Here is a 23,042-nt window from a genome sequence, read left to right as displayed (position 1 = left end):
TTGAATAAACTTTACTCTTGTTGTTTTGGAACAAACTTCCAAACAAACACACAGATATGCCGAAACCACGTTAAAAACTGAACTTTCAGTGATCTAACTTAATAAAGTAATTTTCTCACAACTGTTCTGCTCTGTTTGGGAAGCAATGTGATGATTGTCGTTTATCCTCACTGCAGTTTGATCCTCTCAGTCCTCACTTTTAACTGTCGCGTCACTTCCTCAGCTCGTGCCCATCCCTTTGGAAAAAAAATCACACAGGCAAACGACGGCGAGAAAAGCGCGAGGGGAAAGCCGAGAGGAAGGCGAAACCGAAAAGCCAGATGAAAAAGCTGGATATTGAAGTGGGAGCCAGTCAAAGACAACAGAATACGCTTTAAAGTAAGTTTTCAGTCCTTAAAATGTTACAGAGACTCTCATTTAGCTCATAGAAGGAATGTTTTTTTTAATTCACCCAGACGCTTCTATCCTCACCAATACACGGTGTTCTTGTTAGTACCTACGAGTTAAAGTTATTAAACGACGTGTTTTGACTTTTAAAAAAATGTATTTGAATAATTTCTGGAAAGTCTTGGAGTGTTGGGTCTGTAAGCCCCCTCCCCTGCTGAATTTACTCACCCATTCACATCCGTGCGTTAGACCCTGAGGTCTGCATTAACAGTGGCTTACAGTATATTTAATGTTAGAAAGGCATTAAACTTTACCAACACCTGCGTTAAAAAGCTCCAACCTGCTTCATTAGTTATTAGTTAAAAGGCTTTTATGGTTGGCTTCAGCTGGAACCATTTTTTTACTACAAGACTCTGAAATGAAATGTTCATGTTTGTTGAGAAGGTTACAGTCTTGTTTTTGTCTTACTACACCCCTGAGGGCAGAGAAAAGTATGTGCTAACGTTGCATGGTGTGCTTCAAGTACAAGTCTCAGCATGGCCTTCACAGCCAACGCCAGTGCCAAAATACTCATTGCTTTCCCATAATATTACACAACAGGGTACATTTTCACACTCTTATCAGGAGGTTAAACCAGGCTTCCAGTGTTTCATTTGCTCGTCTTGTCTTTCATTTTGCCTGTGCTGCTTCAGATGCATGAGAAGTCACCCTACCTGTTTTGACGTTTGCGTTAAATTCTTTCCAGTCATGCCACTCCACAAATCATCTCGGGCACCTCGCCTGGACCCTACCATGATCTCAGCGCCTTTGGGTGACTTTCGCCACACCATGCACATCGGAAGAGGTGGCGACACCTTTGGGGACACGTCCTTCCTGTCCACCATAGACCCAAACTCTACTTCTGCTGCTGATGTGGGAGAATCAAGGGTCTTCCCAGCTGAGGTGGCAGTCAGCCACGGTGATCTTCATACAGATACTCCAGGAAGCCCACAGAACAATCAGCTTCATCACTCCGAGTCGGTGTCTTCATTGACTCTGGACCTGGATTTGGATCTGGGCCCATCTATGCTTGGGGATGTGTTGGGGGTGATGGATGGTCTGGCGCTTGACTACAATGACAAGGATGTGTTCAGTACCCAAAGTGCCACCTCTGTAGTGGAAACCAAAGCAGGCAAAGGGGCTACGGAGATGTCTGTGAACATTCAAAATGAGCTGAATGGGAAGAACTTGGATGGAAACCCGGTGGAAGACAGTAGAATATCAGACGGCAATGGTATCAAGCCCAAAGGTTCACGACCAAAAGTGAGATTTAGTGATAAGCGAGATGAGATTATCCGCCAAGCATCTGAAGAGGAAGAAAGTCAAGCATTTGACTTTCAGGATGAGGATCAGGTGGCATGTTACAGTCCAACAAGAGGTGAGAGTGAAGGGAGAAAGAGCCCAGTATGCGAAACCGAGTTCACTAATCACAAACCAGATTTGCCTCCCAGTCCTGCTTCATCACATAGCTCATCAGAGTATGAAGGGGTCACTCCATTGGACAGGAGGAGGGCTGACAGTGTCCACTCAGAGACTGATTCAGAGGAGGAGGAGGAGGAGGAGGAGGAGGAGGACGGGGAAGCAGGACGGGGCTACACATTTGAAGACGAGTTTGATGATGAAATCGGTTTATAGGGGACTTTTTTCTTTTTCCTTATTATGAAACATCCTTGCTGTCAAGTAAACTAGGTGTACGATAAACTGTATACCTCCTTAACCCATCTTTTTACTATTAGCTGGCTAGGAGTCTTAAATAAAATATATGTAAACAAAAAATAGACCTTTTTAATCAAAAGAAAAAATATGATAAAGCTTTAAAACCACTTTTCTCAACTGGAAACATTTTTATGTTTTATCCACATGAGTAACAGACTTGCAAATGACTAAACAAATTTGGGCTTAACAGTGAAGAATTTTAGCACTTTGATTCACTTCATTCAGCCGTAAGGTTTGCTGACAGAATGAAGCTCTGGAGAGTTTGGACTAAAATAATGAGGGTTGAATTGTTAATGTTTTATTCTATGTCTTATATCTGACACATAATCGAAACGCAGTGAGCGCTGTGTTTAAAACTTTTTTCTTATAGTGCCTTAAAGGGAGTTGCATGTGTATTGTATCCCATGCTGTATCGGTTCCTTCTTCGTAATTTCCCGCATTGTGTGTTTAGAACAGCCTCCATGCCTTTCGTTTTATTCATCTGAAAAGCTTTACAAAGAGTCCTCAGACGGTGTTGATAATTACTGTGAATTTGTCACATTCCAAATCTGGCAATGTGGGACTTTTTAGCTCAAACCAAGCCACATCTGTGTTTTTATTTTTATTTTTTGCATGTCTATAACTTACCAAAGGTATCCTTTGTGCTGTGGGATTGGATTTTTCTAGAAGGCAAAGACAATCATGGGATTTAAAGGTCAATTATAAATCAGGACTAGCTGTGTATTTTTGTACACGCTTTTTGCTTGTGTAATAGTTTTGAAAAAATGCTGTAAAAGGGAGATATCTATCGTTCCACTCATCTGTTTGAAATGCTGGTTTAGACACATTTTTCAGCCTGTGGTTTAACAAGGATAACAGTAAATGCAATAAAGTAATTATTGGGATTTGATCGTGACCAGCCTTGGCTGACTTTTTCAGTCTTTCTGAATGTAAAAGAGTGGATCTGTTGTGATGTGTTCTGCATTGGTGATTGATTTTATTTAAGCATTTTAAGCAAAAAGGTTACCATGTGCCCAGACTCCCAACACTGGTACAAAAAGTGCCATCATTCCAATATACACCACACTGATTTACTGCATTGCAACTGTGTTGTATGCACATCTAGAGCTCTTATGACAGGTTAAAAGTTAAAGGTCTTAAATAATTTCCTTTTAATTGGAGTAATTATGCTGGTTCAGTGCAGTAAAATGAATCAGTCTTTTATAAAGTATAACTTTATTTTAAGCACGCAACAAGGAATGCCTAAAATAGTTTGCACATCTGTTCAACATACAGACCGTTCCACTGGAGTAACTCGTGGCGCCTATGTTAGCACATAAATGTCAAAAAGTAGATTTATTACTTACATAGCTAAGTTATGTACATTATTACAAGCTCTTCACTGCTCTTTCCTCACATGCAAGTTAAAAATAATACTGAATAATTCAAAAACCTGCACACACGTTCACCTGCACACTCGCTACACGGATATTGTTCTGAACACATTGAACCCTGACAGCGCCGTGGAAATCATGACGCCAGGCAATTGTGGATGCCAGTGGATCTCCTTGATCTCTGACTGACCCTGATGCAGGAACAGTAGCTGAGGGGGTAGGTCCTTGACTCCCTCTACCCTGGCAACAGAATCGCACGACTCCACGGAAAGATCCCACTGACTTAATATGTCATCTGCTCCCGAGGCGGCAAACACGCTGGAGTCCACAGGGTTCCACTCCACAGATGTGATGGGAGCGCTGTGCTGTTTGAAGTTTGCTACGGGTCGGCCAGTCTGCAGGTAGAAGAGGCCAGTCGGGTAAGACAGCTGTTCGTTCACACACTAGGCTACAGAAACATGCATGTGAACTTGTAGCAAAAGAATACTTAATGTGCACAATTTCTTAAAAAGGTAAATCAAAGACAGATTCCTATGTTAGGCAGGAGGACGCAGCTGCGGTAACCTATTGTGTGACAGCTGTAAGAACACATGTCTGTGTTAGGTGGAATCCAAGAAGTTTGTAGAGCGTGTGTTGTAATACAGCCTTAAACCCTGTTTTCCGTGTAGCAATAACAGGAGGTTACTTTGCAATGAAAACCCGTGGATAATCGCCCACAACCCCCAGAGGGTTAATCTCGCATGTGTTCAGTGGTGATCTTGCATTCATTTCTGTTAGCTCTTACCTTAAACTGCCGCAGGTCCCACACTTTCAGAAAACCATCGTCGCCACCTGACAGAAGGAATGGTTCGCTTCTGTTCCAGCTGATTACATTGATGTCTGATGAGTGAGCTCCATCAGCTGAGAGCATCGAATTTGGTGGTGCACGAATATCCCAGATGCGAATGGACTGGTCGACAGAACAAGATGCAAAAACCTGGTGGCAGAGCGAATGAACTTTGAGATTTCAATAGTAAATATTTGCAAAGCAAGTGGGGAACTCAGCAAGAGGAACTTCACTGTATTTATTGCAATATATTCTTTATACACTCTGCCTTCCATGAAATCCTGTTTCTATTCAAACCTTATGATATTGAAGTCAACACTACTTAGGTGGACTAATCCCAAGAATGTCACAAACAGCAGAAGGTACATTCATTAAAGCAAAAAGCTAACACCCAACATTAGGGAGGATGAACGTTTACATACCACAAACAAGTTTGGTGAGGAGTGCCAGTATGAGCGCAACTATTTCAGTCTGAGATTTTGCTTACAAAACCGCGATAATGCATAGTTGCACTGTTACCACAGGTTCCTTGTACAGTCAAAGTATTATGCATTGCAGTTCGTCATTCTTTCAACACACCCTGCTTTTACGAATAAACACCTGAGAAGTGCGGGTAAGCTGGTAATATCAGTTTGACATCATTAATGGTGACAAATTAACCCTCCGTTTTTTATTAAAGATCAGTTGGGCCACTCAAGCAGTGCTGTTAAGACAAGGATGCAAATCAAAATATGCATGTCTAATATTTATCTAGCTATCCCTCAGCTCCAGTAGCAACTCAGTAAACGTAGAGGAGTGACAGTATTAACCACTAAAACACAAGTTCTACGTACTGTGGCTTCAGTGGGCGACCACTGCAGATCCTCCACCGACTTGCTGTGGGAGCTGAAAGGTCGTTGGTCAATCTGCCATGAAGTTCCTCCTTCACGTGGCTCCCACACATGAATGTTTTTTTTGCAATCCCCACTGACAAGACGACCTGTCGATCAAATGTGGACACAACAATAAACATTTCAGCTTCCTTTAACATGTTCAGACCTGTTGCAGCATGCAAGTGTACCAACTACTTTGTGTAGACGGAGCCACAGGCCCAAAGACGCTCGCCTCAATCTTCAAAGCATTGTCCAATGTGACACATCTAGAATAAAATATTTAACTGCAGCATCTTTTGATGTATATTTTGTCATTAAAACTGAGAAATTTATTCTGAATGATTGCATGCAAAGTTTATTCCAGATTCTTTCTATATTGACTTTATAACTGTGTGGATTTTATTTATTTACCTGCAAACACATTATCAGTGAAAATCTTTAATTCTGGTAGTTATTTATGCTTATTGAATCCCAGTCAGCCACTTCTCTATCCAATAATGTTTTGCCAAGTCTGCTCACAAGTTTGGTTCTTATGTCGGTCAAATAAAAAATAATTAAATGAACAATACTTTATACTGTACACTGTGATGATTACTGGAAAGTTATAAAAGCTGCAGCTAAGTTGGATTCAGCTAAGTTGGATGTGTGTGTTCAGATTCCTCGTCCTCATATCATATCTGGATATGTTGGAAAAAAAAATTGTCAGAGGTCAAAATGAGGTGTAGATGTACAGAAAAACAATGTTGTAAATTACTGAGTTTGATCGCTAAATGTCAAAAAGAGGAAACAAAGGGTGTTTTTCCCCCTCTATGATTTAGTTGCAGGTATAAAACCCACCCGGTACTTTAGGTGACCAGTCCATTGCGAAGCCTTCACTCATGTGACCAGAGAAACTGAAGAGAGGCGTGGCTTCCTTTTGCTGTTGGACGAAAGCAGCCATTGCAGCTGAACTGTGGACGGCCTCCAGCTGAGATTGGAGGTCAAATATTTCAACCTGTCCTTTCTCGGACCACACAGCAGCCAGGGACTGTTGTCCATACGGAGTCACCTGGAAACCCAGCAGCACAACTAGTTAACGGGTGGGAAAAAGGCACTTATCACACATTGTTTATTTAACAAATAATGAGAATAAAAGAACATACTCTAACTCTGTTAACCCCCCCGTAATGAGGCATCATGGCCAGTTCCATTTGTGGTTTCTTATCTGCATCCTCCTCGTCATCACTTTCTTCATCACTGCTTTCTTCCTCTTCATTTTCCTTTTCTGTCCCATGAAGATTATGCATGCGCATCACCAGAAGCCTGCAAGAAATGCAAGTTATTGCTTGTCGGCATGCAGGCGAAAGTGTAATCTCTCAACACACTCCACTGTGCTTTATCATCTTTATTCAAGTTCTGACAATGTGTCATGTAGCATTAAACCTACAATTCACCTTCCATGTAAAGGAAATTTACCCACAGGTACGGTGAACATGTGGTTAGCAGCAGAACAAAACAGATACTGTTCACCACAAGAAAAAGAAGAGAAAAAACCTTATCTCTGGTTTAATCTGTAAACTGTATTTGTTGTCATAGCAGTCGTTCACTGTTTATGTAGATGGGTTTGATAGAACTGCAGAAGTCTCTTACAATAAGAGGTGGGGCCAGAGCGTGAATGCTTTAGCATACTTCAACTGAATATAAGGATTCAAAAATCATTATTCATCTGTTATTTGCAATACGAACCCTGCAAGTGGATTGAGATGCATTGTTAACATTTATGCAGCTTGAACACTGGAAAATGTTTGTTGTTGGGACAACACTGGATGCTATCTTAATTTCTTAAGCAGAGTTTAAAAAGATACTTCAAGTCCAGATTTCAAACTTGTCCACATAAATGTCCTGTAAGTATTAACAAACTTGACATGAAGTCTATGGGACTAAAGTTACACACAGTTGTGTTACTTCATGTTAACACTCACACAGCCAGTTTACGGAGCTGAGCTGCTTTTCATGGCAGCAGGGCTTCATGTCACTTTAAAATGACATTGTTTCTGCCTCCTCTTAAAAACCCCCTCCCTAGTTCTGAGCTTAGCTCAACATGCACTCGATGAGTGTTTATACTTGTGCTTTCAGTGGGTCTGCAGGAGCTCTACCACAATGCTGCATGGTTTAGGTGCTTTCTAGTTTCTTTGTAGACAATTAGCGGTGGCGAGATGCTGCTCCAGTTCTGGCCTGAAGCTGAAGCTAATAAATATTTAACAGCCTGTTTTACTAACACAGCAGTATAGCAGAAGGGGTGAAGGTTTGTGGGACGTCTAAACTGACCAATTGTAGAAAAAAGAAAAAGCTGTTTTGGTAGAATTGTGAGAAATCCAAAAAAGATCACAACTGATTTAATCTTCTCCTAAAGTGTTTTTAAGTTAAAGCGAGTGGAGTCCTTTTCTTGAAAGCAGGCGATTTACATGACAATGAGTTGACAGAACCTCCATTGACGTCTTTTCAGCTAGTTTCTGATGCATTTAGTAGTCTGTAAAATAAGTTTATATTAACTTTAATTAATCAGATCATTCACCTCTCAAAGTTCAAATGTTCCAACAACGATTTTGCAGCGGCCATTCAGAACTAAAGACAAATTTTAATATAAGATCAAAATCATCTTGCAGAGCCAAGAAAAAAAAGTCCTTAGGATTGCCATGACACAAATGACAGACTCTTCAGTGACATGTTATATTTCTTCTTTAAATAAATACTATCTGTGCAATTCTGGGGTGCATATGAAAAAAACAAAACATAAATCATGGCGTGCTAATGGAAAAGTCTGACGTCTAAATATTTTTTTTGTTGTTTCATAACAGACTGACAGTAGTGTAATCATTACCGACCACTTCCCAGCAGGTTTGAACCTGCTGGCTGACACATTTCTGTGAGGACAGGCTCTCTCTCTCTCAGTGTCAGCTAAAGATTACTAATAGCCTGAAATATTTACCAGAACTACTAAATACTAATACTTTACTCTGAGTTAATCTGAAAGACTGATTTACAGTAAACCCAGTATTGTATTATTTCAACACAAATAAAATGGAAAATTGGGGAATAAAAGGAAAGAAAAAAGGTCAATAAATGGCATTGGCTTATTTGCTAAATAACAATTTCACATTTACTGCATCTCTAGCTGATGTTTTCATCCTGCCTTCTCAAATCCCAAATAACTGAGGACTTTAATCTTACCAGAGGCCTCTACAAGTTTTATTTCTCTGTTTTCCCTTTCAACCCATTCTTTGTTTTTCCCTGCGCATGCTACAGGCCATGACCCGGAGAGTACTACTACTACTACTATATCATTATGACTTGAATGGTGTTATGCGGGATTAAATTTGGCAATAATTAGACTGGATTAGGCAGCCTTTACTCCAGATTTGAACTTAATTTACTTAATTTGTGGGTATAGCAGCCTTTGGATAACATTTTTTTGGCAAAGTAGTGCTGCATAAATAAATCTGATTTGATCTAAAGCAAGAACTATATCAAATAATGATAAAAATCTGTATTTTTGTATCAACCTTATTGGATAAAGAAAACTAATTACAGCTCTGTTCATATTTCTAACTAATGAACAGGACCAGTAAAGTTCCTGACTAACAACTGTTGCCTAGATACCAGGATGGACATTTTTCCTCTGAAAAACAACCCTGTCGTTACAGTGTGACTTATAGGAAGGTCTGAAGAAATGGGAGGTACCTGTTCTTCAGGGCTGTTTCAGCTTGTGTACCTGCACAGAGCAACATGGACAGAGGAAACTGATCCCTGCCTTCTCCATCTGCGTCTCTAATGACGTCGAAGCTCAGACACGGAGCTCCTGAACATAAAACAAGAAATAAAGTTTACTTCACATGCTCCACAATCTTTATGTACTGCCAAACAGATGACTTTCTCCTCGCCTGTTTGACACTCGTGGTACATGCGGTACGCGGAACGATCCATTTCCAGCTCCTCTCCGGGTGGTAGCGGCTCAATCCCGGGGACATACACTTTCCTCTTCTCTTCTCCATCCGCTCCTTCTTCCTCCATGTCTTCTGCATCGTCGTCATCGCTGCCTACCTCGTCCATCTCCTCCACCTCGCCTCCTTTGTCGGTAAACGTGTGTTCATCGGAGGCAGACATGTTGGTAGCTTACATCCGGTTTGTTGGGCGACCACGTGGTTTGTCCTCCCCTCACACTCCCCTTCTCTCCCTCTCCCTTTCCCACCCCGTTTACGGGAATTCAGCTGCCTCGTTTGGCTCTTGGTCCTCTGCTGCCAGGAAAAATCAGACTTTAAACTGTTTGTCTAGTAAATTGCCAACATTTTAACAATTGTTATCCTGTAATCGCTGGTAAAATGTTTTTACATAAGGAATCTGGATATCCATTTTCATATTCAGGTTCATATGCATGCACTGTCAACAGGCTTTTGCAAGCATTTACAAGGGCAGAGCGACCAACAGCACAGCTTGGTACTGACACCACAGCCACCGTGTCAGATGGGAAACCAGGAGTTGGCTCACTGCTGGAAAGACAGTGACTCAACTCAGATGAATGTATTTGACTGCAGTGTGTTCTGGAAAATGGACACCTTGCATCCACAATTCTTATGAAAAGTTTTTCTTTCCATCTGACTTTGTCCAAAAATGTGTCTTGGCTATTATTACTTTACTAAATTTGTTCCATTCTTGAAACATGACATGAATTCAAAGAGAACATTTAAGACCCTGGCTTGCCTAGAGCCCTCTTCATAATATGTTTGGAGGGATTACGAAACTAAGAGAAGGGCCCAGTGAAGAAAATGCATGTGTGGGTGTGTACAAGCAGAGGCAAGTGCAAGCATATAGGGTGCACAATAAAGAGTGCACTTTTATTCCTCATTGTAGATTCAGACAAATGTCAGACCACTTGGAAGTCACAATACATTCTTCTCTCATCTGCAACTTATCTCTCGGCCCTTTTCTTTTTTCTTTTTTTTTTTTTTTTTTAAAAAAAATGGATTTATGTTTTTATACCAGAGTAGTTGTAAATGAATGGTTAGCAAAATAAGACTTTGTAAAAAAAAAAAAAAAATGGCTATCATGATGTGTGACAACAAAAGTGTGGTTACTGACAGTAATGGAGGTCATACTTAGATGTTTACTGAAGTAAAACGTACCATTCTGTACATGACAAATATTTTGAACAAATGCTGTTAGTAAATCATATTAAAAGCAAAAGTACTTGATGTGGAATAACCCTCCCCATGTTTGCCTTGATTCATCAGTAATATTGGTCAAAATGTGCATGCATGTTGTTGTTTTAGTATTTAAAAGTGCTTCATACCATTAAAGTAACCATTTACTGTCGGATAAATGTTTAGAGAGAAGGTACAGTCTTGTCCTCTGACATTATGAACATTTTTGTCTTTGACACCAAATAAAGATTATAATAAATATAGCTCTCTCTCTCAATAACCTTGTGACTTCAACCGAATACTAACATTTATATATCTAAATGTCTTTAATTTATATTTATGTACAAAAGTAAACACCCAAAGACTGTAACATATTACATTTACACAACATTCATTGTAAACAGTGATGAAACTCACAAAGACGATGGCTTATGTGCATTGGATAGCTCAGCATATCTCTTGTTAGCATGAAAAGCACAACTAGCTGGAGCTTGAGGCTGCTCAACAGTGTGGCTATAGATTTCTAAATATATATATATATATATATATATTTGTGTGTGTGATATTACAGAGCACTGTTAGACAGTAAACTTTGGACGTTAAATGCAACCGGTGCATATCACTACATATTGACAAAGCTTACTCCTTTAACACAAAGAAAACAATCATTCAGTGCCAGGAAATGTTTTGCATTTTATGTTGCATCATAAAAAAGCTTTTTAGTTCTTATGGCAGCAACCACCAGTAGAGTCTGAATAACAAGGGGCTCCAGACAGAGGCAGAAGATAGGGACACAGGCCCTCCACTGGAAGATGGCTTGTCAGAGTCTATTATCTTTTCAGGGTTTCCTTCCACATCGCTGATGGCTCGGGTGATTAAGAGTCTGGCCCTTGATGGACTGTAGTCCTTCCTGTCAACTGGAGGGGGCAATGTAGGCGGTTGGCAACTGTCAATCGAAGACAAGCACCTAACCTCGAGCCATCGAGTAAAAAGTTCTGATGTTAAGTTTAGGAGTTCTTCTGGAGAGGAATATGATTTCGGGAGTGGATCAAGATCAAAATTTGGATCCTCCAGGAGCACCTGGAATCAGGAAACAAGAGTCATGAACAGAAAATTCAGGAGAGGAACTTTATACTTGAAATCATGTTTGAAGAACTATAATAAGACAGTGGTGAGCAATCACATGTCAAATAATGAGAAACATTTCACTTAACTCTGTTTGATAAAATACTTGTAGGATTGCAATTAAACTATAACAACCATAACAAACTGTTGTAAAAAAGCCTAAAAATCTTACCAGTGCATTTTTGTTCTTGAAGATAATTTCTTCCAGTGTCTGCTTTATATCGAGGATTAAGGAGTGATTTACATGCTCATCCCAGAGGTTTCTGAGAAGCACACTCCAGGAGTCCCGAAGGACCACTGCAGCAGTGAACACACAACACTGTAGGGAGAGATAGAACAGCCTTAAAGCTAGTATACATAACATAAACGTCTGTTCCAAGGCTACTAAAGACGAGGCAGTGGATAATAATTATCCAGGTAATGAGACCAGAGACTGTTCTCAAGGGGGCGGAAAGAAAATAAAAAAAAAAACTGGAAGATCATAAAATGTACAAGTTGTTTATTGCATGTTAGATAAAATGTCCTTGTTACACCTAATAAGTAACTTACCGGCTCAGGTTTACAGAGCATGCTTTTTTTGTAATGGTGCACAACATGGTAATCTTTTGGAAATACTGTCCGCTATAGGAGAAAGAGAGGAAGCACATAAGATGAGAATGAACCCTTCATGAGGAAATAGATTAATATGTATAATGTAATGTCATTGCAGCAATATTACAAAAATCAAATTGTAAATTTAAACATAAAATTGTAAAGTGTTCAATCTTGGTTCTGTCAGGTGTTAGTGTTTGACATCTGATTAATATGTAGGTTTTTAGAAAATAAGATAACTTATCATGTTTCTTTTACATTAGGTCTTTACCTACAATATCAGTTACTCTGACACAAACTTTTTAAGAAAATAGAAATACAAAGTGTGTTGTTTTAGTACACAGAGTAACTCCTTGAAAAGGAAAATTAAGAAAAGAGAGAGAAAAAAAAACAGAACTCACAAATCCAGTTGGATTAGAGTTGATGGTTGCCCTTAAGTTTTCTACACCCATCCGGTCAAAGTCGCATCCACCGCATTGGACAATCAAAAGTGATAGCAACAGTAGAACTGGAATCGTTGACATGAGTAAGAAAACAGCACAGTGCATTCAGATAATTGCTGGAAACTTTCTGTGGTTTGCAGCTTGTGCTATCTGCATACCTAGTAAGAAACATTACATCATTTCCTGTGTCTATTGGCTATTTATGCAGAAAACAGTATGAAACTTTCTTAGTTATTTTGGCAACATCTCTGACTGAATTATAGGAAGAGGAAATTAGTTATAACGACATAACAATGACAAAGAACAAAAAAGAACTCCTGTAACTCCCCAGTTATGTTTGACTGTGCAACCAGTTCTGCAAGTTCATCATTTACTAACCGATTTTAAGGAGAAAGTAAGAGAAAAATGACTTAAATTCTTTTTTTTGTATTTCTTACCTGGCAGTGACATCCTTTTATCTTTCTAAGAATGGACACTTCTCCATTTCTCTTGTTGACGGCAATCACTCTGCAGATGGGTTCCTGTGTCAGTCTGTGAAAGGCAAAGTTTCCTCCTCTGTGGTTTCTTCAGGTCTTTGACAGAACCCGCTTCTGCCTCTTCTCCTTCACCGCTTGGTTTTTCTTTTCTTTCCTTTTTTTTTTTTTTTAGTCTTCTTGCTCACATCCCTTATGCATTCAGTCCTTTTGGTTTCCTCTGGTACTTTCCAAAATATGCTTCATCTATCATCTCACGCCATCATGCTCTCTCACTTTGGATTTTCCCACTAACGCCTGAGTGGCTGCAGCCTTTTTTCCTTTCAAAGCTTTTTTCTCTTTTCTTTCTCTTTTTTTTCCTCCCTTTTCCTTTCTTCCTCTCACTACTGACCTAGAATTTTCCTGAATTTGAACCACTCCTCTGTTCCTTGAAGCTGGTTAATGGATAAAGCGGTGGAGACGCTGACCCTCCTCCTCCTCTGTATCTCTCCCTCTGGTCAGTCTGTGTATCCTCACTCAGACACAGGCTCCGCTCAAAGTGAAAGTGCTAGGCTGGATTGCCAGTCTGCTCCCTTTAAGTCTCGGTCCCTCCCACCGCCACACGTTTTACCTCACTATTGACTGACCCGGCCCCCTCCCCCCCGAGTCCCCACATTCCCTGACACCCTCACCCCCATCCTCCTCTCTCCCCCCCCCCCTTTCCAAACGAGGGCCGAGGAGGCTTAGTCATGCAGTTGGAGCGTATGTTTTTCATTTGGACTCTCCCCCACACCTCTGCGCCTGTGGCTCTCCTGGTCTTAATCCCTTCAGTCAAAAACCATCCTGTTTAATCATCATATGAGCAGGGTTTTTTTTTTTCTTTCTAAAATAAATCAACAATTACACATCTTGCTAAACTCGCGAGCAGGATTGCAACATTACTTTGCCTGAATTTGCAAGTCATTGTGTGTGATTGCTCTTCAGTCATTACTGTTAAAAACAGCCTTGCAGATGTGCCTGAAATAGTGACGTCCAGTAATGTTCACAGCTGTCATCAGCCTGACTGTAATGTGTTGATCTGTGTCCTCAGGTGATGTGAGGCACCCTGTGACCCTGGATTTGAGTGAGTTGTCACAAGAGCAGTTAATCATAGGAGAGAAGAAAAAAAAAGTTGTACCAAAGACAAACTGTTCTTCTTCATGTTCTTTCTGAGCATAGAGCAATGGAAAATGAACAGTATATCAAAGGATCATCTCTGCTGAGAGTAAAAGGGAAACTAGAGAGCTGCAGCAGCAACGCTGCAAGCAGAACCTTCAACACTCCCCAAGGCATCGTCAACTTGAAACCCCCTGACCTGTACTATGTGTTGTAACGATGGATATAAATATCCAGCCATTGTGCCGTCTTCCTGTTGCATGCATCACTTGCAAAGTGAAAGAAAACGTAACTAATTTGTGATAAATTACGCTGGTGAATCCAGCAGAGTAAATTCCCAAATTAAAACCAGATTTGAGTAAAATGCGGAGAACCACACAAAAAAAACCAAAGCATTACTTAACACATTCCTTTAAAATGGAAAGCTGCAGTCGATCCAATATTTACAAAGTCTATTCCACTCCCTCATTTGAACTTAAACATGAGTCAGATATTTGTTCTTTTGCATCGTCATCACATAGTTTTGAATCTAGGGAAGAAAAAAAAAATCCAACCCTGTTTAAACAAAGCCATATGTTGTTAAATTTTATTGACTTAAGTCTGTGCACTTCAGCAAAGCAACAGGCTGGTATGGAAAAAGCACAGTGGATCAGTGTGTGACCAGCTTGTTAAAAAGCCAAAATCTTGCTGATGTGGTCGGCTGTACTGAAGCAGGGTCTCATTATGCAACTATTTTGTACATTTCAGTACACCAAAAAACCTCAAGTGTTGTTTTACACCACTTGGGACTTGCTGGCCAACAGCCACTCTAACAAGTGAGAGGGAGCTGGTTGAGAAACAAGCAATCCCCTCCTTCTTCACTTCACTCCCTTTTTATTCTCCCTCTTTACCACAAGATGGAGCCAATAGCAGAATACAAGGAAAGATGTCAGACATCATTTATTTTATTTTAAAACATCAGCCTCAGTAAACAAAGTGCAAAGCCTTTTAATAAGTTAAACTTTACATATTAGTAAGAAAAGTTCTATAAGAATTCCCTTTGACAAAATAACAGCCGCCATGCATTATCCAAAATCACTCAATGTGTTAATCTGTGCAGGATAATCATCAGAGTTTAGAACATGAGATTTCTCATTACTTAGAGACAATAATGGATGAATAAAATCATTCCTGGCATCTATTCACAGTCTTCTTTCATTCAACTCGTAGTCCCAAACAGTTAAAAACAACACAACCACCATGTTTGCTTCATTTAGGATTAGATATTCCTGCTTTCACTTTCCTTTCATCAGCATTCCCCTCTTCTTAGCTCCTCTTCTTTACCCCTCCATCTGCTCCTCCTCCTCCTCTCTTTGTCACTGGCTGGGGCTCCTCTCCCCTCCTCGGACCGCCGTCATTAAATGACTCTTGTAGGTTTTGCTGAGTCCAGTCATCCAGTACTTGAGCAGCCTGACATTTTCTTCTTCACCAGGCCCTGTGGCACCGAGGAGGGCCAGAACCTTCTGGGTGTCCTCCCTCCCCCGACCGTCCACTTTGGAGAACTTGAACAGTACTTTCACTTTACTGAAATAAAAGCATTTCAACATGAGAAGGCAGTGAAACTTTCCTGACACCGAAGTCTTGTTAAGAATGTAGGAATATTACTTACTTCATCCATTCCTCCTTTAAACACAGCAGGCAGTGAGACACCACGTCCACAGACAAGTTCTCATTGGACAGGGCCACCTCAAGCTTGTTCAGTAATGTTGGACCTGCAAAAATAAGGTGACAATTATTTAGTTTTGGCCTCAACCTTATGAAAAACTTGCTGATAGGTAAAGATTAGAATTAAAGTAGAGTGGAAGATTAAGCAACAACAAATCAGTTTCTACTGCAGTTACAGATTTATACATTTTATTTTATTTTCACATCAGCTCCTGCTTTTTCTTTAAGGCCACATGATTGACGAGGAAACGTATGTTCTGTTACCAAATCTCTAAGTTTTTAAAATTTAAATATCATTTACAAGCGTTTTTCTCCCCCAACAAAATGAAAGAAAAGTGCTCTGAAAAGGCAACAGGAGGGTATTTTTCTGATTATTCAGCCATCCCCAAAGCATTCATTATGCAAATGTATTTAATCCTGGCATTGTCAAGTAAAGAACTTCTCAACAGCCACACGTTTTTAGTCTGCTTTAGAGACTAAATAAAATTCTCTCCTTGGCTTTTAACTGCGCTTAATGTTAAGCATTTTTATTCTTTTTAGTCAATGTTGTTGTTTTTAATAGATGTTTATTTGATTCCGTTCTGCTTTAACTTTAAATAGTGCTGTCAGTGTTTTCTTTAACTTGTTTCTTTATTTCTAATTTCATTTACAGCGTCCGATTAACACGTCACCCTCATCTAAAATGCTTCTGTGTGGGATACACCAGCATATCTTTGCTTATTGTTCCTCCATTGCGGAGAAGAGGCTGAAATTAGGCAAAATGTGATCAATTTTGGTTATTTAAAGAATGAATTATTATAAAAAACGGACTTTATTTCAAATTATGCTTGTAATACAGCTTTAGGAGTGTCGTCTGTGGGAAAGACTAATAGTTATCTGTGGATTGTGAGCGTAATAAATAGTGATGATTTAAATAAAAAGACATTCAGCACAGTGATTCATTTAGATGAAAGTTGGCTTCAGTAAGCACAAAGGCCACTGTAAATCCAATGCACTGACCCTTGTCTGTTGCCTGTGTGTTGGCGCTGCTGAGGGTGAACTGATAAAGTGTACTTATATCATCTTCACTTGCAGCTGCGATCTGACAGCTCCTCTCTGAGGTGACATCCACCAGCACGGAAAACTCTGGTGTGAAACACAGGAAAGGCAAAGTAAATCAAAAAATAAATGAATCAATAAAAAGGTTTTAATTCACCTGCAAGATCGAAGCAACTGTTTGCATCAGTGAAGTTTCACACTGAGATCTGGAGGGTGTGTTTTACCTGAGGAGCTGACGTGGGCTGGAATCGGCACATCAGGGCTGAGACCCAGGAAGTTGCACTTGTAGGCCTCCTCATACTGAGAGCTGTACGGCACAGAGCGCACACAGCCTACCGGGAGCAAAGACTGACAGGAACACAAACAGTGACTTAGAATATAAGCCATGTTGGCTAATAAAATGTTATGTAAGATAGCATATTTTACATTCCTTAAATGGTAATAATGGATCACTTTCATCAGTAATATTTGAATCCCTGGCATTTGTTTTCCGATCCCACTAAATCAGATTAGTAGCGAAGGAGAAAAACATCATTCTGTGGTTTAACAAGTGAAAAAACAAACAAGTAAAACCATCTGTGGGCAGAAAGAGGTTTCCAGGACAGCGGAGTACCTTGAGCATTGTAAAAGCTGACTGGATGAGGCCAGGATTTCTGCCTCTCCATATGACCTGATTTCCCATGAGCACGTGCCACGCTAGCTGTCGAAAGTCGGTTGGCCCGAGGACCTACAACATAAACAAGCAGCTCAGTTCAGTTACGGTGCATAAGCTGACAGAAAAAAATAGAAATTAACATCTTTAATTTTACTTAATTGTATCAGATGAACACATTAAATCACAGATTATTTGAATTTTTTTTGTCAGTTCTCTGTCAAATCCTTTAATAGCGTTGATGATGCGCAATGAAAAGACAAAAGTGTACAAGATTACCTGTCTTAAATGTCTCAGCGACCTAAACCTTGGACCAGGTGATTCATCTAATTTTAAGTCATCACAGATGAAGCCATGGCCCAGTATGTTGTCGGACTGGTGGCACTGCGACTTTGGCACGCCTCCCTCTGCTCCCTCCCAGCAGCTCATTTCCTCCTCTTGCTCTTTGAAAGACAAAGATAAAGACATCGGATAAAAAAAAGAACCAAATACATGTTTTCAAGAGGGTTCATTACTAATATTTGTCATTTCCTGTGGAAATGACAAAGTTCTAGTTTTAAACTCAGACATGATGAGCAGATGTTTCCACTCACTCCTTGTGTCCCAAATAAAACCGCCACTTAGTCAGCTCACATCTCACCTATGACTAAGTTAAATATCCATATTTATTAGCTGCTAATCATACAAGCCAGCGCATGATGGAGTAGCCTCTTCCACATAATGAATCACGCGGTTTTTAGATACAATCCAAAGATATTATCACTGTGTGTAATACTTAGCTTCCATAGTTCCCACCTTGTGACTGTGGGTATTTTGTATCTTTTTTTCTTTAAGACTTTCTAAATGTCTCACCCCATATTTTACTCCACAATCTTCTGATTGGGAACAAGCTGGTGTAAAAAAAAAAGAAAAAAGGGTGGATTGAACTTTTTAACACTTATTCAATGACAACCAAAATCAAACTGTGACAAAGTGAGTCAAGCATCCAACCCCTTTAAAAGCTGAGCGCAGCCAACTGCATGAATAAACCTTTTAAAAGAATGTTCTTCACCGATGCAAATGGACATCTCCTTCAAATTAGGAGTACTTGTTAATCTGCCAAAAAAAAAACCCAATTGGATTAAGTAAAGGCTTTAATCAATCTATAATTGATCACTAAACTGATAAACAGATTTTAGGAAATTAAGCTGGTTTGGAAGTAAAGAGGAAACTAAAAAAAACAGCATGTTTAAGGGAAAACAGCAGAGCAACCTTATTTTTATTGTATGTTCTACCAAGACTTCACTAAATATAAAACACATATGCACCATCTCCAGGTGAAAGAGGTCACTGGATCCGCAGAAGGAGAAGATTTTGTCTGATTGTGTGGAGCATTATCTTTCAACAGTTTCTGTCTGCTGTACACATGTAATGCAATAGAAACACATCTAATTTTATTTCTACAAATGCTGCCACTGACAGGCTCATTAGCTGCCTGAGTCTTTTTCGGTCAAAGACCTGGCTTCGACTTTATTTTCAATCTCATTTAGAGCGTAATCTTTAGTTTCTAACTTCAATTCAAAGTAGTAAGTGGAACAAAAATGCTTCCAAAAATGTTTCTTTGTATGTTTTGAATAAAAACGTATTTCCATTCACAAGATATTCATCTAGCAGATCCAGAACTGGATCAGAAAATACTGCAGACAACTTTTTTAATTAAGTTTAGAAATGTTCAGATGCTCTGTGAGTGAAATACTGAAACTGAAAAAAAGAGAGCATAAAAACTGATTGAGTTTATAAGCTTTCACTACAAGCTAAAGCCACGGAATAGCTGGTTGTAGTCAGTTATATGTTTGACACAGATGCTAAACCTTAGAGCAGACCTGTAAAGCTCTGTGAGCTGGTGAGAGTAGACCCTTCAACCGCCATGACCACACATTTCCTGAGCTCTGTCCTTTGTGGATATCATTACATCTGACAACATCTAACACTAACCCAACAATGTTTTTTTTCCCAATGCAAAAGGACTTTGTCTAATTTGTGAAAAACATACATTATGCAAAATGTCCTGTTCTGGTGTCTTTTAACAACAGAACAATGGAGAACAAACTGCAATCCCCTCTGAGATGGGAAAAACACTATTGTCTGCGTGGGTTTACATGTTCAGATAAGCAAAATTTGAGCATTTCTGACACAAAATTGAGAAGACTTCAGGGATTAGCATCACTTATAGAACAAGATATTATTGAGAATAAACAAAGACATCTCAGTACTTCAGAAGAAAGTTGAAAACAACCCTGAACGCCCATCATTTTTTGGGCTTCATAAGACACCAAATCAAAACCAGATGTAATTGTGTGTCGTAATGACTGCATGTGCTCATGTGAACTTCTGAAGAACTCTTTCTGTGAACCAGTCCACATATACTGCTGGTATCAAAGTAAAAAAAAAAAAAAAAATTACAATCTATGTATTAATGTTTTATATGGTTTTTGTATTAGTGCCAAGACTAAATTAAAATCTGATTTGAAAAGCTTGGAAATCACTGTATTGTAGTGTAAAATTACACTTAATCCACACACTTTTTCATAGGATTGTGCCAATAGGTAAGATCTGTATGTAATATCACGTATTAGGCACCTGTGATTGTTTGTTTTTCTGTGTGTAAGTATAAAGTGATAAATATTTTAATGACCTTTTGGGTTTACTCCTAATACAATTTTTTTGTGAATTCATTCATTCACTTATAACTGTCTTAATTGACTTGGTAAACTGAGCAAACCAAATCTTTTTCAAACACTTTATTTTTGATCCAACATTTATACTTCTGCCTAAAGCGGCCCTTTATTTTTCTATCCTGTTTTTTTAAAGTGTGTGTTTGTGTTTACATACAAAATGATCCAGAATGACATTTTCCCAGGTTAACTTTTAATAACTATAGCCACTTGTGATTGTCAAAGCAGGAAAAATACATTTAAACTATTAATATTAGAAAACAGGGTATTAAAATTCCACAATGTAAGAGCTGAGCTGGACCGAGAAATTTCTCTGTAAATCTTTTAATCACCTTTTAAATCGAGATTAAAGTTGTGTAAACTTTTTTTTTTTCTGAAAATGCAATGTGTGGTTAAATGGTTAAATGATTCATCGTTTTTTTCCCTGGTCAAACAGATGCTGTACAGACTGACCCAGTGATTCAGACTTTCACTGGAACCTCTTCAGACTTATGAAGATTAAGCCTTTGCTCATTGCCAACACATGATCATCCAGAAACCAAATAGCTCAGATTTTCCAGGAATATTAAATAGAAGCAATGCGGCTAGCTGGTAAATGTTTTGTCTTGACCTTTTTCCCAGTTTCATGGTGACATTTGACAGACATATACAAATATTTGTGCCACGGGCCGATTCAGAAGCACATCATGTTTAATTTAGGACAGCGTGCATACCTGTTTGTCTCTCTATGAGCACCAGCGTGTCCTCTGTGGGGGCACCTTCGAGGAGTTTCTCTGTCAGACGACTACCACATGCCTTAAGCAACCTGGAAATGAGGACAAAAGACAGATCATCATGAGCAGAAGAGCAATTACAAATCAGCCACACAGATTACATCTCTGATGTGTCATGGTGGGACAGAATGTCTGTCGACTCACCAGCTGAAGGAGGAGTGCAGGCTGGCCCACAGATTGGGATGTTGAGTGAGAGAAGTCAGTGACCGGGCTGCATTGCCACTCCTCTGGTGTGGGAAAACCGCAGGTGAAAATGCGCTGTTCATTCTCATCGCTCGTTGGGAACAAACTCCTTGCTCACTGTCAAACACCTAAAGGAAAGGAACATGACATGACATCACAAGCCCTAATAGATACAGTTGTGCTCATATGTATTCATACCCTTTCATTAAAAAAGAGGCTGAATTTACAACAGTCACTCAAATAACAGGAGACTTAAAAAAGGAACAATAACTAAAATTTTGCAAAAATATAATTTAGTAATATAAGACATTGTTTTTTCATTTAATTGAGAAAAAGAACAAAAAACAAAAAAAAAAATTGGTCCTGGACAAATTAGAGCACTTTTCTGTTGAAAAGTGGGACAAAATACCTGTCAACAGGTGCAGAAGTCTGACTGAGAGGAACTTAAAACAATAATATGTAATATGTAATAAATTATCCTATTTGTTTGCTTTTTAAAAAAAAAAAAAAAAAATTCTATTGAACCAGAATTAGAAAATAATGTAATGATTTTCAATGATTTTCTTTATTATTACTTTAGTCAATTTCCGCTTATTTTACAGGCAGCTGTTTTTTTCCTCCTTTAATGACAGGGTATGAATAAATATGAGCACAACTGTACATGGGCGAAAAGAGAGCAGAGCGCTGATTTATTTGCTCAAACCAAACAAAAGTAGGCACTCACTGTTCGTGTTTACAACCCACCTTTAATGCTGTGCTTTGCAGGCTCTGTATAGTTAGTTTAAGATGCCGTAACAAGAAAGGCCAAGAGTTGATGAGGTAGATCCTGTCCATGGCTACCATTACAATGCTGTACCAGCGCTGGAAACCCCTTGCCAGGCTGTCTTTGATAAAAAAAGTGTGTGAGAACACAAACCCATGTTGCTCATCCCCAAAAAAAATGGGCCCTTCACGACCTGGGCACACCTGAAACCAGAAGAGAGAAAATAGTACACCTCATATAATGGATTACTTGTATAACACACATATGCATATTCTGTATGTCACAGCATACCTCACAGCTGAGACTGCGTACACAAGCCTGGCGGACCACACTAAAAAGTTGGGGCTGCCTGGGGTGCTGATGACTGAGGAAGCGAATGCCTGTTTCATCATCGATGCTCACAAAGCCTGGGTGAGAGGCAGGAAGAGACCTACATCCCTGCGAATAGTGGAAAAGATTAAAATGAGAGCTTGAAGATGAATGACATGACTATAAACTCATCTACAAAATAAAAACAAACACAAAAACAACCAACAGAGCAATTATTAGTCCAAGTATTCTCCAAGTTAAGGTCATGATCATGTGACTTAAACGTGTTAACTCACCTCACACATTTCTCCTCTCTGTGTAGCTGAGCTGTTGGCCCTCATGGTCAGCCCCTCACCTTCCCTGTCGCCATCTCTGTCTCTGTCCCCTGGCACTGGAGCCCCTGCTTGAGACAAAGGGTCTGGGGATGGAGGGTGTAGTGCCTCGGTGCAGAAGAGTGTCCGGGGACCATGGAGCTCACAGAAGTGACACAAAGCAACCAGAGCATTCATCTAAACAAAATGAATAAATGCAATCAGTCAGTGGATCTCGCTTACCTCCGGACAGTGTATAACAATACAAGTTAGCACGTGCTTACGATATAGTGAATATGGTCTTCAGGATCAGATGGTCTTACCTTCAGTGCCAATTCAAGTTCAAATGATTGGTGCTCAGTGCTGTTTACTGTGTAAAAGCATTAAAAGTAACATCAGTAAGACTCTAAATAATATGTTATTTTAGTCAGTTTTCTTT

General features: G+C 39.5%; 4 protein-coding genes across 4 annotated transcripts; 1 reads left to right on the top strand and 3 right to left on the bottom strand.

The window, feature by feature from the left end:
• Positions 1-260: 260 nt before the first annotated feature.
• On the top strand, positions 261-3,031 carry cdc42ep5 (CDC42 effector protein (Rho GTPase binding) 5). Its single transcript, XM_079240043.1, has 2 exons — positions 261-378; positions 1,133-3,031. The coding sequence occupies exon 2, from the start codon at positions 1,135-1,137 to the stop codon at positions 2,059-2,061; it is 927 nt and encodes a 308-aa protein (XP_079096169.1). The 5' UTR covers positions 261-378; positions 1,133-1,134; the 3' UTR covers positions 2,062-3,031.
• Positions 3,032-3,282: 251 nt separating this feature from the next.
• On the bottom strand, positions 3,283-9,371 carry grwd1 (glutamate-rich WD repeat containing 1). The gene is made up of 7 exons (XM_079240738.1): positions 9,134-9,371; positions 8,934-9,051; positions 6,356-6,515; positions 6,051-6,261; positions 5,175-5,320; positions 4,300-4,491; positions 3,283-3,910 (listed from the first exon to the last, which is right to left on the bottom strand). The coding sequence occupies exons 1-7, from the start codon at positions 9,354-9,356 to the stop codon at positions 3,602-3,604; spliced, it is 1,359 nt and encodes a 452-aa protein (XP_079096864.1). The 5' UTR covers positions 9,357-9,371; the 3' UTR covers positions 3,283-3,601.
• A 679-nt stretch (positions 9,372-10,050) lies between these two features.
• LOC306756211 (uncharacterized protein) lies at positions 10,051-13,555 on the bottom strand. Its single transcript, XM_079240903.1, has 5 exons — positions 12,987-13,555; positions 12,508-12,614; positions 12,065-12,136; positions 11,688-11,834; positions 10,051-11,470 (listed from the first exon to the last, which is right to left on the bottom strand). Exons 1-5 carry the CDS (start codon positions 12,997-12,999, stop codon positions 11,117-11,119), a joined length of 693 nt encoding a protein of 230 aa, XP_079097029.1. The 5' UTR covers positions 13,000-13,555; the 3' UTR covers positions 10,051-11,116.
• Positions 13,556-15,189: 1,634 nt separating this feature from the next.
• flcn (folliculin) lies at positions 15,190-22,994 on the bottom strand. Its single transcript, XM_079240015.1, has 12 exons — positions 22,927-22,994; positions 22,589-22,801; positions 22,275-22,421; positions 21,965-22,186; positions 21,182-21,348; positions 20,978-21,069; positions 17,830-17,993; positions 17,512-17,625; positions 17,123-17,246; positions 16,860-16,985; positions 15,805-15,907; positions 15,190-15,719 (listed from the first exon to the last, which is right to left on the bottom strand). The coding sequence occupies exons 2-12, from the start codon at positions 22,799-22,801 to the stop codon at positions 15,512-15,514; spliced, it is 1,680 nt and encodes a 559-aa protein (XP_079096141.1). The 5' UTR covers positions 22,927-22,994; the 3' UTR covers positions 15,190-15,511.
• Between the last annotated feature and the right edge of the window lie 48 nt (positions 22,995-23,042).

This window comes from Telmatherina bonti (assembly GCF_933228915.1).
Source record: "Telmatherina bonti genome assembly, chromosome: 5".
NCBI classification, from domain to species: domain Eukaryota; kingdom Metazoa; phylum Chordata; class Actinopteri; order Atheriniformes; family Telmatherinidae; genus Telmatherina; species Telmatherina bonti.
This window is presented reverse-complemented; position numbering and strand designations above follow the sequence as displayed.